The sequence below is a fragment of the Microtus pennsylvanicus genome, chromosome 4 (assembly GCF_037038515.1).
Source record: "Microtus pennsylvanicus isolate mMicPen1 chromosome 4, mMicPen1.hap1, whole genome shotgun sequence".
Classification (NCBI taxonomy): domain Eukaryota; kingdom Metazoa; phylum Chordata; class Mammalia; order Rodentia; family Cricetidae; genus Microtus; species Microtus pennsylvanicus.
In genome coordinates, this window is record NC_134582.1 from 50,176,245 (window position 1) to 50,195,902 (window position 19,658).

The following is a 19,658-nucleotide window of genomic DNA, read 5'->3' on the forward strand; positions in this document are numbered from 1 at the left end:
TCCCAAACAGCCACTGCCTCTACACTTCCTGTAAGTTTATTTCTAAGTACCTCACAGTCCATCTCTCCTCTGCTTCACCCATCCCAGAACTTCCCTGCTGCCTCCCACCTCACCTCCAGTGGGGAAAACTTGGGCAAACATGTCACCAGCCCTCCCTTTCCTCAAATTTCTGACTCCAGCCCAACACCCGATCAGCTCACTAAGATCATATTCCTCGGGACTGAGACAGAAAATCTGATTGGCTCTCTGGGTCAAACAACTTCCCCCTGTGCCAAGACAGATGGACCACTTGGGCCAAGCTCCCAGTTCAGAACAAAGACTTTGTGGAGGAGCAGGGTAAAATCGTCAAGAGCCTTAGGGCAGTGAAAAGATGGCAGGTTTCCTGGTAGAGCCAGTCTCAAGGAAGGAAGGTGCTTGGGAAATGCTGACAGCTTGCAGAACATAGCGAGGGCTATGTCTGCCTCTCTCTTTCCCAGACATCTTAGCTGGCAGCACCCTGCAGTTTTCCTGAGTCACCCTCCCTTTTTCTCACTAGCTCACAAAGTGGCCAGGTGAACCGGAAGCCTTGTTCTAGCCCCGGCCTGCCTCCAGCCAACTCCTTCTATTTGGACAAGTAATGAAGACTTCCGAGAGTCCTCTCCCGTAGAACGGAGGGGGCAGTAAGGCGGTTTTGTCTCTTATGGCATCCTGGGTTTGATGAAATATGGAAATACTTTTGAGTGTCCTCCCCATAAACAAGCTATAATATGTTTGTTTATTTGTAAAGGTTCCCATTCCGCTCTCAGCCAGTCTCTGTGAGGCTAAAATAAGACCATATTTGCCAGTCTGCTCAAACATGCTCAACCCTCCCTTCCCCCATCCCTCTCTTCTAGACAATTTCTTTGGTAGGCAGAGGTGAGCATTGAACATATGAAGCCTTACAGAGCCGGGAACAGAAAACCTTTTAGTTTGTTTGTCAGGGGAGAGGGAGGTTCAACACTGAGGGCTAAAGCAAATATTTGTGGTTATGGATTAACCCAACTCCCAGACTGACATGGCGGCACCAGGACGAAATTGCAGTTTCTCCTTGGCCCACCCCGGTAAGTCCCCCTCAAGGCAAGACCTCAAGGCTGTGGAGGACTGGATGGGGAAGAGAGTCAGGCTGTGAGGAAGGGGGAAACCTTGAGCCAAGGATCTCCAGGTTGACTGAAGCTTGGGGCCAAGGGAAACGGGGCCCAGACTCTCTCTAGACCAAAGTATGGACTGACATTTCCTATAATTCAATTGGCCCTCAGGACACATCCGATTATGCAGATCAAGTGGGGCTCAGTCCAGGGAACCTCCATGACCCAGAGCCATCCTCAGAGGCCTCTCAATATCCAGAGCCCCCACTACCTCACGGCACCCTGTTCTCTAAGATGGAACCTATAAACCAGGAAGTCAGTGAAGGAGGAATGGAAGGCCGGGAGGGCCTGCCCACCTGGTCTTGGGGACAGTAGAGGCCTTGAAGGGTGACTATTGGTTTGGAGCACAGATTAAGGTTCCAGAGCTAGGACCACATAGGCTTGTCCTTAAAACCAAACTCTGCCCTCCTCTTAGGTGTAGATAAGCCACTCATCTCCTCTGGGCTTCTCGGTTCCTTCCCGTGAAATGGGGCTGGAAACATTAATGCTCACCTATTGGGTGGTTGTAAACCTCGACCGAGCCAGTGACAGTGAGTGGAGACTGTGTGGTGTGTGTGTGGTTTGTGTGATGTGTGTGTGGTGTATGTATGGTATGTGTGTAGTGTGTGTGTGGTGTGTGTGTGTGTGTGTGTGGTGTGTGTATGTGTGTGTGGTGTATGTGTGGTATGTGTATGTGTGTGTGGTGTGTGTATGTGTGTGTGTGTGTGTGGTGTGGTGTGTGTATGTGTGTGGTGTGTGTATGTGTGTGTGTGTGGTGTGGTGTGTGTATGTGTGGTGTGTGTGTGTGTGTGTGTGTGGTGTGTTCTAGTGTTGGAGGATTGAACCCAGAGTCTTAAACATGTTCTCTCCTACTGAGCTGCAACCCCCATCCAGTATCCAATACTTCTTTAGCAGCTTGGAGGAGAGGTGGGGAAGCTGGGAAGATGGCTCAGTTGAAACAGTGCTTACCTTATAAAGGTGAGGACCTCAGTTGTTGTCCTAGAACACATGTTTTCTTTAAAAATAAAAAAGTCATGTGTGGTGGCACCCACTTAAACTCCTACTGCTAGAGAGCAGAAACCAGCAGATCCCTTGCTTGGGCTTGCTGGCTAACCAGCCTGCTTGATGAGTTCCAGGCTGTGAGAGCTTGTCTCGAACAACAAGGTGGAAAGCAGGCAGGGTGGTGCACCTTTTAGTTTCAACACTTGGGAGGCAGAAGCAGGCAGATCTCTATGAGTTCAACGCCAGCCTGGTCTACATAGCAAGTTCCGGAACAACCATGACTGCCTCAGAAAACAAACACACAAAAACTTGGGGAGAAAAAGTGGGCAATGCCTGGGTAAGGACAGCCAAGGTCCCCTGCTGGTCTCCACACTGCACACGCCTGTGCACACGGGGGCCTCCTGGTCTCCACACTGCACATGCCTGTGCACACACGGGGGGCTCCTGGTCTCCACACTGCACACACCTGTGCACACACGGGGGCCTCCTGGTCTCCACACTGCACACGCCTGTGCACACACGGGGGCCTCCTGGTCTCCACACTGCACACGCCTGTGCACACAGGGGCCTCCTGGTCTCCACACTGCACATGCCTGTGCACACACGGGGCCTCCTGGTCTCCACACTGCACACGCCTGTGCACACGGGGGCCTCCTGGTCTCCACACTGCACACGCCTGTGCACACAGGAGCCTCCTGGTCTCCACACTGCACACGCCTGTGCGCACAGGGGCCTGCTGGTCTCCACACTGCACACGCCTGTGCACACACGGGGGCCTCCTGGTCTCCACACTGCACACGCCTGTGCACACAGGGGCCTCCTGGTCTCCACACTGCACACGCCTGTGCACACATGGGGGCCTGCTGGTCTCCACACTGCACACGCCTGTGTACACATGGGGGCCTGCTGGTCTCCACACTGCACACGCCTGTGCACACACGGGGGCCTCCTGGTCTCCACACTGCACACGCCTGTGCACACACGGGGCCTCCTGGTCTCCACACTGCACACGCCTGTGCACACACGGGGCCTCCTGGTCTCCACACTGCACACGCCTGTGCACACACGGGGGCCTTCTGTGGGTCCCTATTCCAGCAACACTATCCATTTTACACTTAAGGCATGGAACATGTAAACATCTTGTCAAATACTTCTCTCTCTCTCTCTCTCTCTCTCTCTCTCTCTCTCTCTCTCTCTCTCTCTCTCTCCTGCCCTGCCCTACGCACTGGAATTTGCCCCCAGGCAGTGACTTCTCTGTTTTCAGGTACCTGGTGTGTGTCCAGCTCTAAAGGCCAAATGACTGTTTGTCTGTGAACAGTGTAACCTACTCCCAGCCCAGCCGCCACAGAGACAATGAGCACACAGAGGTGTCCTTCCCTCTCTCCCTCCCTTTCTTACCTTTTCTTTCATTCTTGTGCATGCGCACACACACAAGGGGAGGCAAGAGATAGATCTCAGATATTTTCTTCAGGACCTATTCACCTTGTTTTGAGACAGGGCCTCCTACTGGCCGGGAGCTGGTCAACTGGAGCTGGACAGGCAAGCTAACAATCCTGGCTGCCGGCCAGCCATCTGCAGGGCTCTGCTGCCTCTGCCTCCCCAGTACTGGGATTGCAAGAACATGCCAGGGCACCTAGATTTTTGTTTTAGTTTTACATGTGTTCTGGGGATCAGATTCAAGTCTTCATGTTTCTACAACAAGTGCTTTAGGGAGTAAAATGTCTCCCCCGCTCAGGGACGACCCTTTCATTCCACTTTCGGGGGTTGAGGGCAGAGCAACTGTGGATGTCCTTGGAGCTTAGAGGTTCTCCTCAGACAGGTGTCAGCAGCTCCAGGATGTGGCAAGTCAGAATCTTCCTGCTGTTCCTGGCCGCCTGGGGAATTTCTAGCACACCTCTTGGTAAGACGGTCTCCACCCCTGTGCAAAAAACCCTCAGAACCTCCACTGGTTTCCTGTGGCGCCAGCGTAAATGAACCGGCTGTCTCCTGAACTTGGGTCCTTCCCTGAGTGTTCTGTTTACCAAGTCCTTTTCTAGGCTGCCCTGCCCATCCCAGCGCTCTCCCTCCTCTGCTACCTCAGCTCAGGTGGCCACGGCTTCCTCTACACTCACTGCCCAAGCCCTACTGCATGCTTCTGATCCAGTCCCTCCCTCTTAGCTCTTGTCCTCCTACCCAAGATGGGCATCTCTCAGAGCGGACTGACAGGTCTCTGTTCTCCAGGTGCCCCTGCTCAAGGGGAAGAGATGGGAGGGTGTGGGAAATCAAGGGTGAGGCTAGCCGGGCTCACTCAGCTCCGCTGGGAGACGTGTGAGACGGATTTCACTTTGCTGTCTTAGTCTTTACTACTCTCATTTATTTATTATTGGACAGCACTATGTCAGGCTGTTTCTCATGCACACATACCTGCAGTTTTAAAAGCGGCAAGGTCTGGCGTTGACCCTATGCACTCCACTCTGCACAGCACACGTTGTTGAGTGTGCCTTCAAAGCAAGGTCTGTCTGTGTCAGAAGGGCCCTGCTGCTGTTCTCCCGCGGGGATCTGGGAACGGAGCAGTAGAGCAGGGCACAGCATCCTTCCTGGGATGCTCTGAATAATAATAATAGTAATAGTAATAATAATAATAAGGCGAGGACTTGAGGTCTTCCCAGGCTCTAGCTGGGGTTCTTCAGATCCCCCCTGGCTTCTCTTGCGTCCCTCCACCACATTGACTCCCATCCCAAAGCAGACCCAGTGTTCTCCAGCAGTGAGCGTGCCCATCAGGTGCTGCGGGCCAAACGTGCCAACACTTTCCTGGAGGAGATGCGGCCGGGCAACCTGGAACGGGAGTGCGTGGAGGAGATCTGTGACTTTGAGGAGGCCAAGGAGATTTTCCAAAATGTGGACGACACAGTAAGGCTGCATGGCTAGGTCCAGAGGGTGGGGCTCAGGGGTGGGCTGGGGGCTGGAGAGGGCGTGATGACCACCATTGGGGATCTTCTTAGAGTTGTAAGAGTTGATGGATGCTAACCTTATTTAAAGGCTTGGTCAGAGCACAGGGGACTATAGGAACCAGGACCATGAAACTAATGTCAGGGTAAAGAAGGTCTGGGCATCTCTCCAGCGGTCCCTTCATGTGACCAGGTGGTCTTCACCTCCACGCTGCCCCTTACCTTATGGTTAGGTGTGTGACCAGGACTTTTTGTTTGTTTTGTTTTGTTGTTTTGTTTTTCGAGACAAGGCTTTTGGAGCCTGTCCTGGAACTCGCTCTGTAGACTAGGCTGGCCTCGAACTCACAGAGATTCTCCTGTCTCTACCTCCTGAGTGCTGGGATTAAAGGTGTGCGCCACCACCGCCGGGCTTGACCAGGACTTTCTAATGTCTGTCCCCACGGGGCACTCTGAGCCTCAGTCAGTTGAGGGCTAGTTAGAACACAGACTCTGAGCCAGCAAGTCATGTCTCAAGCCTGGATGGTCCAAAGGGGGCAGAACAATCTGTGAGGGCTTTAGATTCTTTCCACTGAGGACGCTGCTGTGGGAGTAGATGACCCGGTGGGGAGAGTCCTGCTGCGTGGAAAGGGATGTTGTGGGGTGGGCAGCCAGGAGCACTAAGGCAGCTGGTTGTCTGAAAGCCCTTTCCACTCACTGGACAGCTGGTATCCAGGAGGAGGCAGTGCCTTAAGGGTGTCCCCTAGTAGCGGTGCTGGGCCCTGACACTCAACCCTCTCTTCCCGCCACAGCTGGCCTTCTGGATCAAGTACTTCGGTGAGTGAGTCCCAGCCGCCTGGATGGATGGATAATCGAAGCTTGCTCCAGGTCGGTGGAGGTTGGAAGGAAAATGGAGGTACCCACATCCTCTACTGCCCCGTCCCTCTGTCTTTCACAGATGGTGACCAGTGCGAGGCTCCGCCCTTGGACCACAAGTGCAACAACCCATGCTGCGGGCATGGCACATGCATCGACAGCCTGGGCAGCTTCAGCTGCTTCTGCGATAAAGGCTGGGAGGGCAGGTTCTGCCAGGAGGGTGAGGGGACCTCTGCGAGGCAGTGAGGTGGTCTGAGGTGGGATCTGGAACTAGTAGGGCCACCACGAGCTGTCTGCACTCCTCTGTCGCACAGAGCGGCAATACCACGACTGTCAGGTGAACAACGGCGGCTGCGTGCACTACTGTCTGGAGGAAGGCGGCAGTCGGCGCTGCGCTTGCGCTCCGGGCTACCAGCTGGCAGACGACCACAAGCGCTGCAAGTCTACCGGTGAGCCCAGGCAGGCCTGCAAAGAGCATCTGGCCTAAGGCAGGCAGGGAGGAAGGGCATCCCCGAAAGCTAACACATCTTGAGGACCCAAGACAGGTGGACATACCCCGCTCCTCACTTCCCGGACCCTGTATGTAGTCTCTTTATTTGCCAACCTTCAGGCATCCCTGGACATACCCTGGAGCACAGCAGTCTTCTGTTTCCGTCTGTCTGTCTGTCTGTCTGTCTCTCTGTCTCTCTGTCTCTCTGTCTCTGTCTCTGTCTCTCTCTGTCTCTGTCTCTCTCTCTCTCTCTCTCTCTCTCTCTCTCTCTCTCACACACACACACACACACACACACACACACACACACACTTGCACACTCGGGAATCCCATAAAGACCCGAAACAGGAAGCCATAGTATGTATCGCTGAGGATCTGTAAGGTTACAGAAAAAGCCCTGGCTTCTCATTGCGAAAGAACCTCCAGCTGACTTGATTCTGTGTTGGCCATTTACTGCTGGGCATGGAGCCAACCCTTAAGACCTTAAGAGTGGTTTGTTTCCCCAGGAAGGTTCCCTTGGAGAACACTTACTTTTCATTTGCAAACGGCTATCAGTTGGAGATAGCTGCTGGTATAGGAATGGGGTATGTGTCCACTTCTCCACTCAGCTGGTGCAGACCCACGCTGGCCCTGTGCATGCTGCCACAGTCTTTGTGAGTTCATACGCTGTGTCTAGAAGGCCTTGATTCCTTGGTGCCCTCCATCCCCTCTGGCGCTTACACTCTTTCTGCCTCCTCTTCCACAGTACCCTGAACCCTGAGGGGAAGAATTTGATGGAGACGTCTCTTTTAGGGCTGAGTATTCCAAGGCCTCTCATTCTCTGTGTGTTGTCTGCCTGTTGGACTCTGTGTCTCATTTCCTGCAGGAGGAAGCTATCTCTGATGATGGTTGAGCAAGGCACTGCTCTATGAGTACAACAGAATGTCCTTAAGAGCCATTTTATTGCTACATTCCTTTAGTAAAACAATAATATTTGGTTTTCCCCTAAGTCCCCAAGTCCCTGACCTATCTAGTCTCAGGTTTTTGACCACCAAGAAGCATTGGGTGAGGGTTCTGTCTCACGGAATGGGCCTTAACTCAGACATTGGCTGGTTGGCTACTCCCACAAGCTTTGTGCCACTATTGCACCAGCGTGTCTTGCAGGGCACTCTTGTAGATGGAAGGGTTTATAGGTTGGTGTTTGCCTTTCCCCTTGGGTAGCATGTAGCGTGCCTTCCAGTGCCATGAATACTAGTCCATGACAGGACATTACTTTACCTTCAGTCTGTGGAGAGCCACCAGTAGCCTTGGCAAAAGGCTAGGTTGTTTGGAGGTTCCCGTGGGACACCTTTGGCAAAGAACTCAATTAGATGCAGTCCATTCCTGGTGCTGGAAGCTTCCTTTGGTGACAAGAAATGTCCTGTTGTACCTCTGTCTCCCTTATTATTTGGCAATTTCATTTAGAGTGCCTTCATATATGTATATGCTATAAGAAGCTTCTCCTGTGCTAGGCTTCCACATAACCCCTCAAATGGCCCATAGTTTTATCCATCCCTCCTCATATTCCCCACTCCACCCCAACTCGCCCCCCCATTTGATCCTCCCATTCCAGTTCCTTCCCTCTCTATAACTGTCTATTCCATTTCCCCTTCCTCGGGAGAGCCAGCTGTCCTCCACAGCCCCTCACTCTCTACCTACCCTCTGTGGTTATATGGACTGTAGCTTGCTTGTCGATGACTTAGCAACTGACATCCACACACAAGAGAAGATAGACCACCTGAGTTACCTCACTCAGGATGGTTTTTTTCCCAATTTCATTTATTTACTTGAGAATTTCATGATTTTATTCATTTATTTATTTTAGAGATGAGTAATATTTCAATCTGTAAACATACCACATTATCTTTATCCGTTCACCCACTGACAAACATCTATGTTGTTTCCAGTTTCTGGCTATTATAAATATGGTTGAGCAAGTGTCTCTGTAGTAGGAAGAAGCATCCTGGGTATACACCCAAGAGTGATATAGCTGGATCTTGAGATAGATTGATTCCCATCTTCCTGAGTAACTGCCACATTGATTTCCATAGGGACTGGACAAGTTTGTACTCCCACCAGCAACAGACACGTGTTCCCCTTACTCTTTGACAGTATGAGCTGTCATTGTTTTTATTGATTTTGGACATTCTGCTTACTGTAAGATGAAATTTCAAAGTAGTTTTGATTTGCATTTTCCCTCTAAGGATGCTGAAAATATCTTTAAGTGCTTCACACATGTTGGAGTTTCTTTTTTTGAGACTTGTTTAGAGCCATACAAAAATTTTTAGTTGGCTTGTTTTCTTGATGTCCAGTTTTTTGAGTTCTTTATACATTTTAAGTATCAGCCCTCTATCAGATAAATAATTGGTAAAGATCTTTTTCCATTCTGTAGCCTGCCACTTTGTCCAAATAATGGTGCCCTTTGCCTTACACAAGCTTTTCAGTTTCATGAGGTCCCAGTTATTAATATTGATCATAATGCCTGTAATATCACTGTTCTGTTCAGAAAGTCTTTGCCTGTATAAATGAGTTCAAGGCTATTATCTACTTTCTCTTCTATCAGTTTAGTGTATCTGTCCTTGTGTTAAGGTCTTTAATTCCCTTTGTAGTAGAATTTTGTGCAGAGTGCTAAAGATAGATCTATTTGCCTTCTTCTACTTGCAACCATCCAATCTGACCAACACCATTTGTCTTTCTCTTTCCACCTACTGTGATTGAAAGCTTTGCTGGGTACTCTGGGCTGGCATCTGTGATCTCTTAGAGTTTGTAGAACATCTGTTTAGGACCCTCTTGCTTTTAGAGTCTCCATGGAAAAGCCAGGTGTTATTCTAATAGATTTGCCTTTGTTTGTTATTTTGTCTTTTCCCTTTTTCAATTCCAGCTTTTAATATTTTTTTGTTCTTTGTGTTTATAATTGGAAGTTTCTCTCCTGCCCATCTGCTTCACAAATAATTTACTCAGAGGCTTAATATTACTTATAAATGCTTGGCCGATAGCTCAGGTTTATTACTAGCTGACTCTTACGTTTTACATTAACCTATATTCTTTATTTACACTCTGACACGTGGCAGTATTTTTATTAGCATGATACATTCATCTCCTCCTCCCTCTGCATCTGGCTGTGGCTGGCAGCTCCTCACTCTGCCCTTTTTCCCATCATATCTTTACTTTGGTTGCCCCACCTATACTTTCCTGTCTGGCTACTGGTCAATCAGTGTTTTTTTTTTTGTTTTGTTTTGTTTTTTTTTTTTTTTTTTTTTTTTTTTTGAGACAAGGTTTCTCTGTAGCTTTGGAGCCTGTCCTGGAACTAGCTCTTGTAGACCAGGCTGGCCTTGAACTCACAGAGATCCACCTGCCTCTGCCTCCCAAGTGCTGGAGTGACTAATCTTTACAGAGGATTCTTTTACAGCATTTCTTCCTTTTTGTCTAATTAAAAAGGATGGTTTTAACTTTAACATAGTAAGATTGTAAATGACAAAAACAATTATCAAGTTAGAATTACAGTTACAATATCCAGGCTATTTGTATTTCAGAAAATTAGATAAAAAATACTCTATTATCTATCTTATCTTTGTGAGTCCAAAGTTTTGTACCTAATTTTTCTTTTATCATAACTAAAGAAAACTGTAACTATTTAGTCTTCTACCCCATCAAATACCCCAGAAGGTGAAATGTTACCTAATGACAAGGAACTCAAACTGCCTGAACAGTCACCCAAAGTTCCTCTGTAATGTTGGGGACTGCCTTACAGACTTAACATATTTGACAGACTTTCCTGTGAAGCAGGTAATTTTGAAGGACTATCCTACCTTGTCTTGGCAAAGTTTATCAGTCACCCTTTTTGCATCCTGCTGGTCCAGTTTGGACAGTAACTATCAGCAATTGAGGCAAGGGTAGTTTCTTTGCCCATATTGCTAGCTTTTGCAAAAAAGAAGACAAACTCCATACAGAGTTTCTTTGGTGTCCATCATCCTCTTTGAAGTAATTGTTGCTGCCAGGAGCAGCACTGTTCTCACTGTTGAGAAAAGTCTGAGTTCTTAAAACATTTTAAATGACTTTGAAGTGTTTGAATATTGCTTATCTATCTGAAATATATCTCTGTATAACCTTGAAAACATATCTAACATGACTATAAGTTTGCTATTACAGATGACCGTTAATCTGTATTTCTTAATTACATATTACTCTTTTTGGTTTTTTTTTTTTTTTTGAGACAGGGTTTCTCTGTAGCTTTGGAGCCTATCCTGGAACTCAAGCTGTAGACCAGGCTGGTAACAAACTCACAGAGATCTGCCTATCTCTGACTCTCACTGCATAAACATAATACCCTAAACAAGAGTAGAAATATACATAAAGTATAACAAAATTAACTTTAAATTTGTATCAATAAGCCAAAATCCATACAAATGTAAAATATGTAAGATTAACAGTTGTATTTTGGATTAAAGTAGATACAATAATCTACTCTTTCATCCTATCATTTCTACATTCTCCCTCTTTCTTTTCAGAACAAGATCCTTGAATCTAATCTCTTTGGTTTAGTTTTTTTTTGACCATTGTTCATAACAACTTGTAACCAACCCCCTAAATGATGACAAACATTCATGATTTATTTTTGAGAATGTGGGCATAGTTTTCTAGACTATTTCCTGCTGATTGGGGGCACTGGGAATCTTTGAAGAACCCTGGGAAGATTTAGGATTATGGTCCTGTCCTGACTGGAGTATTCTGTGGGTCTGGATCATCTCAACGAGCAGCCTTGAAGCTGTTCTGGATATAGAACTCAGAGGAAACTGCAACAGAGACACTCTCCAGAAACATTGGATCATCTGGGTCATCTGTTTTCATCAGAGATTTTTCAGGGGCTCTTCCTCAATCAAACCTGATTTTTCTTTACCCAGAATGAATACACAGCCTCTCATTTCCTAAAATTACATTTTCTAAAGAAACATATCTTTTAACTTAAATTTTGAAGTCAAGATATTCTTAAAAATATGTAGGTTGGTTTACTCTAGCAGCTTTCATAATCAAATGTCTCTCGGAAGTTATCATTTGTTCATTAGCAGTCAAAAAATGTAAAGATAATACAATACACACAGTATCCAGACTCTCTATGTATTTCTCATCTTTACAGGGCTTATTATATTTGTTTACTTGATTTCCTTTTTAAGGACTTCCTCTATCCTCTTTCTGCTCTCTTTCAAGCCTATATACATATTTTTAAACACACTGTAACCTGTTTAGAGGGGTTTTGCCTGAATCTATCTTTACTGCATATCTCTTTCTTTTTCTAACCATATGACTATTTAAACTGCTAAGCAGCATGGCTAGGACCAAAGCAGTGCTTTGGTGATTGGCTCTACCCCATTCATTGGTTCTGAGAACTTAGCTTCATGGCAGAGGTACCAGCAGAAGCCATGATTATTGCCCCACTCTGTTCCTGGGTCCACATCTTAATCCTAGAGTTGTGGATTTGTGCCCCACATTGGGCACAATATGTATTTGGAAGTTTCTCTCCCAACTGCCTGCCTGTTCCCAAATACCCAGCGACTCCTTCCCAAATAATTGACTCAGAGGCTTAATATTACTTATAAATGATTGGCCAATAGCTCAGGCTTGTTGCTAGCTAACTCTTACATTTTAAGTTAGTCCATATGCTTTATTTATACTCTGCCATGTGGCGGTACCTTTATTAGCATGGCACATTCATCTCCTGCTCCCTCTGCATCTGGCTGGTGACTCCTCAATCCAACCTTCTCCTTCCCATCATTCTTAGTCTGGTTGCCCCACCTATATTTCTTGCTTGTCTACTGGCCAATCAGCATTTTATTAAACCAATTCGAATGGCAAATCTTCACAGTATACAAGAGATTATCCCACAGCATATGTTTACTGTTCTTAGGTGAGGAGGGGAATCCATTTTTCTGGTCCAGTTTGTTTGGTGGTCTGTATGCTTCTTGCACCTTGATAGTTATCTCCTTTTTTAGGTTGGGGAAATTTTCTTCTATGATTTTGTTGAAAATATTTTCTGTATCTTTTGTCTGGATTTCTTCTCCTTCCTATTATTCTTAGACTTGGTCTTTTCTTAGTGTCCCAGGTTTCCTGGATGTTTTGTACCTGAATTTTTTTAATATTTAATGTTTTCTTTGACTGAGATGTCCACTTATTCTATCTTATCTCCAATGCCTAAGATTTTCTCTTCCATTTCTTGTATTTTGTTGGTGAGGCTTGCCTCTGAGTTCCCTGCTCAAGTTCCTAAACTTTTCATTTCCAGTTTTCCCTCTGTTTGAATTTTCTTTATTGATTATATTTGCACTTGTAAGTCTTAAACTGTTTTCTTCCCCTCATTACACTGTTTTGGTTTTCATGGATTTCTTAATGGATTTGTTAATTTCCTTTTTAAGGACCTGCAGTATATTCATAAAGGCCATTTTGAAGTCCTTGTCTGGTAATTCAACTATATTCCAGGCCTGCTGTAGTAGGGTTGCTGGGCTTCTGTGGAGACATATTGTCCTGGTTGTTGTTGGTTGTACTTTGACACTGGTGGCTAAGCATCCAGGTTTGGGATGATTGTAATGTTAAGTGCTGATGGTGTTCTCTTCATTGATTTCTGTTGCCCTTTCTGGTTCTTATGGAGTGCTATGGCTATGGGTTGCCTGGTAGTGAATGCTTCTGGGGTCCTGCCAGGTGTGGCCACTGGTATTCAGGGAGTTGCCTGTGCAAGGTGGAGGCTGAGACAACAGGATGGTGCTGAGGGAGCCTTAGGAGATCTTCCTAATCTGCTGGTGGTGGGGCAAGGAAGGAGAGGCTACACTTGGCTACAGAAATGTGGATGAGGCTGGGGAACTGGGTGTGGGGAAGAGGGGAGAGGTTGAATGCCTGAAGGTTGTTCACTGCTCCCTTCACCTTGAGATTATTTGGTTGGCCCTCTCCCCTGTGCTTTCTTTGTTGTCTTTCTGGATCTCTTACAACATTGATGCTTATCACCTCTTCTATTTTTCATATCTGACCTTTCCCAAGTTCATGCATCTCAAGCTGGCCTTGAGCTCATAGTATTGCTGGGGATGGCTGATTGCCTCATCCTCCTGCCTCTATCTCCAGAGTTCTGTGACTATGGGCATGCACACTTGATTTTATTTGGTACCGGGGTGAAACAGAGCTTTAAGCATGCCAGGCAAGCGTTCTACCACCCGAGCTTTGTCCCCAGGCCTGACTTTACATTTTTTCAGGGAACTATTTTCAACTTTATCTACTAGTCACTGTACAAAAACACACATTTAAACTGGGTAATTTTTTAGAGACTTGTTTATTTTATGTGAATAAGTATTTTGCTTGCACGCACGCGTGTGTGTGCGTGCGAGTGTGTGTGTGTACCACTTGCATGTCTGTTTCAATTGATCCCCTGGAACTGGAGCTATAGACAGCTGTGAACCACCATGTGGCTGCTGGGAATTGAACTTGGGTCTTCCAGGGGAGCAGTCAGTGCTTCCCAATGCTGAAGCATTTCTCTAGGTCCTAAACTTTGTATTTTGAAATGATACTTGTCCAGGAAGTTTCAAGAAGTCCCCACGGGCCTGCCTTCCTGCAAGCTTTCCTGAAGGCTAGAGTCATCTGCAGACACTTGGTTTGGATCCTTAGGTCTGAACACTGCGGCAGGGTTTGAGGAGAGTGCCTACAAGGCTGGTGGGTGCTCTCAGTGGCCTTCCAGCACCCAGGAGCAGAACGGGCAGAGGCTCTGTCATTTTTGCAGCCTGAGGCCCTCTAGCCATGCCACTGGGCCACAGAACTGTCTGTAGTCTTTTCTCACGGCCTCTGATTCCCCTTCTGCAGGAATGGACCTCTTTAGGTGAGAAAGGGGAGGCAAACCATGAGGAGGGCTCTCCAAGACTCCCTTGTCAGCTCGCACCACACCCCACCTGCAGTCTTATCTGTACTGCCTCCACCCCTGGCTTTAGAGGACTCCAGAAAGGTGTTGTCTGTGAAATCCCAGCTTCTGGGAACTTTGCTTCGAGGAGAGACTTTTGCTTCTCGGTTTGCCAAGCCAGTTACTATGTCTACCTACTGGCCAGTTTCTGGAATTTCATTGCTGCTGTCTGCTTTCCGTTCTGCCATTCCTCACTTCCCCTGCTGATGGTGTTTCTCCACTTCACCAGCTTAGATCCCCCTACTAGCATTCAACATTTCTAGGAGCAGACCTCCGAGACCAGCAGCCCCTGGATTTCCACCGTGTGCCCACTGCTATCGGAAGAGAGGTTTCAAAATGAATCGCCCAGAGCTGGAGACAGCTTGGCTGACAGCTCCCATGCAGGCACAAAGACCTGAGTTTAGATCCCCAGCATCTGCATTAAAAAAGCCAGACATGGTTATGTGCGCCTGTAGCCTCAGCGTGCTGAGAGGGAGGGGCAGAGGCAGGAGGATCCCTAGGGGTCACTGCCAATCACGCTCTACACTCAGTGAGAGGCCGTCTCAAGAATAAAGTGCAGAAACAAGAAAGACACTCAATGTTGACCTCTGGCTTCTACACGCATGTGCAAATGCACGCATACACACACACAGGCACACGCAGGGACACACATACACACACCCTTCTGGGCTGGAAAGATGACTCAGCAATTTAGAGTACTTGCTGTTCTTGCACAGGACTGTGATTCACAAGGCAGCTTCCATTTATCCTTAGTTCCAGTTCCAGAGAATCTGGTGACCTCTTCCTGCCTCTGAGGGCACCAGACACATGCAGTGTACCTAAACGCAGTGTACTTGCATACATGCAGGTAAAACATTCACGTAACATAGTATTTTTTAGAGAGAAAAAAATACTAAGCCTTTTCTCCATAATCTGCCCCCCTACTTTGAGATAGGGTCACATGTTGCCCAGGCTGACCTCAAACTCACTGTGTAGCCTAAGATGACCTTGGATTTCAGATCCTTCTGCCCTACTTTCCCAATGCTGTGGTTACAGATGTGTGTTACTATGCCTGGTTCATGCAGTAGGGATCTCACCCAGGGCCGTATGTGTGCTAGGCAAGCATCCTACTAACTGAGTCATATCCGCAGACCCGTCCATGTAATTTATCATCTCCCTAGGAGCTTGGTAACATCCAAACAGGAGCCTTTTCTTACATATCTTGGGGATAATCGATCACCCATAACCCTGGAGTATAATGAATCCGCGATATCTTTCATCAGCAGCTCAGGGACACTTAGGTAGTAACAGTGCTTGGCCAGTAGGTGGCACCATTTGATTTTGAGTCCCAAGCTTCTTGAATCCTCCGCGGTGGCAGCCTAGCTAGCCTACAGACGAGAGGGTTCTGGGAGTCATGCCAGGGAGACCCTTTACCACCCCTCTTTTACTCTCAGTGAATTTTCCGTGCGGAAAGCTGGGGAGGCGGATGGAGAAGAAACGCAAGAACAGGAACACAGACCCAGAAGATGAACTAGAACAAGATCCAAGGATTGTCAACGGAACACTGACGAAGCAGGGAGACAGTCCTTGGCAGGTGAGGGCATGGAGGAGAGACAGTCTTCTGGGACCCCTGCTGGCGTGAGAGAAGTGTTGCTGCTTGAGGGAGCAGGGGGTCAGAGGGAGAAGTGTATGGGCAGGGGGCTGGGGTTGGAGCTGGGGTTGGAGCTGGAATGGGCACGTGCAGGGAAAGGCAAGTGTCTTAGTTACAGTTACTGTTGCTGTGACAAAACACCATGGCCAAAGAAACTTGAGAAGCAAAGAGTTTGTTTGGCTTACAACAACAGTTCATCAACAGAGGAAATCAGGACAGGGACTCAAGCAGGGCAGAGACCTGGGGTAGAAATTGATGCAGAGGCCATGGAGGGATGCTGCTTACTGGCTTTCCCTCCACGCTTGCTCAGCCTGATTTTTTCTAGAACGCAGGAGTCGAGCCTACGTGTTGCCCCGCCCACAGTGGGCTGTGCCATTCTCCATCAGTCTCCTTAGGAAGATGCCCCCCAGTTGGGTCTAATGGGGGCATCTTGTCAGCTGAGGTTCCCTCCTTCCAGATAACTCTAGCTGGGGTCAAGCTGACCTAGAACTGGCCAGCACAGCATAGGTGAGAGCAAACAGGAGGAAGAGCTCCGGTGTCGAGGAAGAGATGGAGAGACAGAGCTTTTGTGGGTGGGAACTAAGGTAGGGACCATGTTTCTGAAGAAGGCGCTAGTGTAGGAGAAAGTGAGAAGGGAGAGATGACCCTGAGCTTCCCAGCTTCAATGCGGAGCAAACATTTACTTGTTTCTCATCTTCGCCAGGCTCTGGAATGAGGAGCAGACTAGCAGCTCACCAATTTGGGGAGCTTAGAAACTCTGGGAATAGCTCAGTAGGATGAGGACCAGGATGCCCATCAGGACAGGGGCAGAGGGAGGCCTAAGAGAGGTGCCCCAAGCAGCCTGAGTACCAAAAAGGCTCCCCAGAGAATGTAAGGCCTGTCCCAAGCCCCAGCACGAGAGTGCTTTGACGTGGGTCTGGCGGAAGGTGACTATTGGAACTGCATAGGCTATGTCAAGGAAGAGTCCCTGACACAGGCCGATACCAGACAGTGTCACAAACAGAAAACACCGGGGAAAGACCTGAAGGCTGTGCGTGCCAGTGGGACCAGGAACAGGGGAGGGCTGGGAACTACGGAGGGAGAGTCCTGTGAGGCAGTCTGCGATGTCACTTACAGGCGATCCTTCTGGACTCCAAGAAGAAGCTGGCCTGTGGAGGCGTACTCATCCATGCCTCCTGGGTGCTGACGGCAGCCCACTGCATGGTGGACAGCAAGAAGCTTACTGTGAGGCTCGGTAAGGCGGAGGCTGGGCGCGAGCAGCCAGAGGCCTGGGCGGAGCAGGGGAAGCAGGCTTGCTGTCCCAGGGTGCGTGATCCTGGCACTTACTAGTTAGGCTCCACAGAGGACGCTTGGGGGACAGAGGCATCTGTGCTAGCCCCGGCTCACACTGGGACACCAGTCAGCTGGGAAATTTCTGGTGCTCATTTCAGATCTAGGTCCACACGTTTGTGAGAGCATCATACATCCAGGTCTCCTCCCTCCCACTCCTACGGAGCCCGCTCTGCGTGGGCCTCAGCACCCAGCCATGGTCAGCCCCACGACACCTTGTGAGCTCCGGATAAACTGACAGGGTGAAGCTGTGCAGTGTTGGCCCGTCTTGCTAGCTGCTCCCCCAAGAGTCTGAGGGTCCCCACGTCTGGGCCCTACTCTGTAACCATTTCTGGAGGGCCTTTTAGCAGACACTATACCAAAAGGAAGAAACGTGAGTCAAAGTTGTTCAGTTCAGTTCCCAGCACCGATGTAGAATCCAGACGTGGTAGAGTATAACTAATCCCAGTGCCGGAAAGGCAGAGAAGGAGGGCCCGTGGGTCTGCTGGCCAGTCAGTCTAGCTGGACCTGTGAGCTTTAGCGTCAATGAGAGATTCTGCCTCCAATATAAGATGGAGAGCAATTGAGGAAGACACCAAACATTGACTTTTGGCCTCTGTATGCACGCTCACACACACGCACCCTCTATGAACACAAGCACATACACACACACACACACACACACACATACATACATACGTAAGCACACACGTAATAAAAGAAAGGTGCACTGAGAATGACAAAATTGATACGCTGTACACCACCTACAGTGTGGACAATGGCTGTACACCACCTACAGTGTGGACAATGGCTGTACACCACCTACAGTGTGGACAATGGCCCGTGGCCCCACTTCCCAGAACCATCAGCTGCCAGGGAGGACCTGTCTCTTCTCTGTGCTCCAGATCATTCTCGCTAGCAGTGCCTGCCTGGGGCTTGCTGCTGCTCCCCCTTGGGTCTTGCTGCCCTGGAGCTGGTCTCTCCAGCAGGATTGCTCTTTCTTCCCTTTCTGTCTACAGGAGCCTCTGGCTTTTCTGTTCTTTCAATCTTCATTTTATTGTTCCATCTGTGAATTCCGAGTGCAGACCAGCCCCCTGCCCCTTAGGAACTTATGCCCAAGGGCCCACTATTCATACCCCTGGCAGGAAAACTCACCTTTTCTGAGGATCTGAGGAACAGGGACCCAGTCCAGGGCACCACGCAGCTGGGCGGCAGAAGCAGCACGGTCAGGTAGGCTCCCCCAGCCTACCACACTTTGATAGCGTCTTTGCCTTGCAGGTGAGTACGATCTGCGCCGCAGGGACCACTGGGAATTGGACCTGGACATCAAGGAGGTCCTCATCCACCCTAACTACAGTCGGATCACCAGTGACAATGACATTGCTCTGCTCCGCCTGGCTGAGCCAGCCACTCTGTCTAAGACCATAGTGCCCATTTGCCTGCCGAACGATGGCCTGGCAGAGCGAGAGCTTACTCAGGCCGGCCAGGAGACGGTGGTGACAGGCTGGGGCTACCAAACCGACAAGGACAAGGATGGCAGGAGAAACCGCACCTCTATCCTCACCTTCATCCGCATCCCTGTGGCCCCACGAAATGACTGTATCCAGGCCATGAACCATGTGGTCTCAGAGAACATGCTGTGTGCGGGCATCCTTGGTGACAACAGAGATGCCTGTGACGGTGACAGTGGGGGACCTATGGTGGTCTTCTTTCGGGGCACCTGGTTCCTGGTGGGCTTGGTGAGCTGGGGCGAGGGCTGCGGGCAACTCAACAACTATGGTGTCTACACCAAAGTAAGCCGCTACCTGGAATGGATCAACAGCTACATTGGCAGCAAGGACGCCTCCCTGAAGGGCCAGGGTCTGTAGTGCCCCTCCCTGCTCATCCCTGGACCCCACTCTTAGAGTGAGGCTGGGCTAGTGAATACCACAGCACAGGACATTAAAGGGGCACCCAACAAACCTGCCAACCTGAGTTCCTGTCTGTCTTTGCATCCTTTTTATGGGCCATCCTTGAAAAGTAACATTAAGTGAGCATCTACTATACACCAGGTACTTTACAAAAAAGAACCTGCTTAACTACTCAAACAGTTCTGTGGGGCTGGGGGGATCCAGTGGGGTCCGAAGCTGATATAACTTGGGGGTGGTGGTTCATAGACAGGATTTTTTTTTAATGTGACTATAAGAGACTAGAACCTTTCTTGAGGCTTCAGAAGGAGCGGGTGCTAGTTGCAGGTCAGAAAAGCTCACCAATGGCCTCCAGTAGAGGCGGGTGAGGCTCGGAGGGGCCATGTGGTGGAGCGGGGATTCAAACCAAGGACGCACCCCCAAGTTCAGCTGCTTCTCTTCTCCGTTGCTCCTGGGGG

The 19,658-nt window shown here is 48.8% G+C and overlaps 1 protein-coding gene across 2 annotated transcripts; it reads left to right on the forward strand.

Moving 5' to 3' along the window:
• Positions 1-1,008: 1,008 nt before the first annotated feature.
• On the forward strand, positions 1,009-19,267 carry Proc (protein C, inactivator of coagulation factors Va and VIIIa). 2 transcript variants are annotated; one of them, XM_075970874.1, is made up of 9 exons: positions 1,009-1,079; positions 3,964-4,044; positions 4,870-5,033; positions 5,860-5,884; positions 6,006-6,143; positions 6,238-6,372; positions 15,789-15,928; positions 17,102-17,219; positions 18,572-19,267. In XM_075970874.1, exons 1-9 carry the CDS (start codon positions 1,034-1,036, stop codon positions 19,159-19,161), a joined length of 1,437 nt encoding a protein of 478 aa, XP_075826989.1. In that variant the 5' UTR covers positions 1,009-1,033; the 3' UTR covers positions 19,162-19,267. The 2 variants fall into 2 exon arrangements, with proteins under 2 accessions (XP_075826989.1, XP_075826988.1); XM_075970873.1 differs by having other exon boundaries at positions 1,014-1,079; positions 4,867-5,033.
• The last annotated feature ends 391 nt before the right edge of the window (positions 19,268-19,658 follow it).

What these genes read in the sequence shown, in the direction of transcription:
- Proc (XM_075970873.1), top strand. Translation starts at nt 1,034, where the DNA reads ATGGCGGCACCAGGACGAAATTGCAGTTTCTCCTTGGCCCACCCCG. An exon ending in AATTTCTAGCACACCTCTTG is followed by an intron (nt 4,045 to 4,866) that starts GTAAGACGGTCT and finishes CCCATCCCAAAG; the next exon opens with CAGACCCAGTGTTCTCCAGC. An exon ending in CTTCTGGATCAAGTACTTCG is followed by an intron (nt 5,885 to 6,005) that starts GTGAGTGAGTCC and finishes TGTCTTTCACAG; the next exon opens with ATGGTGACCAGTGCGAGGCT.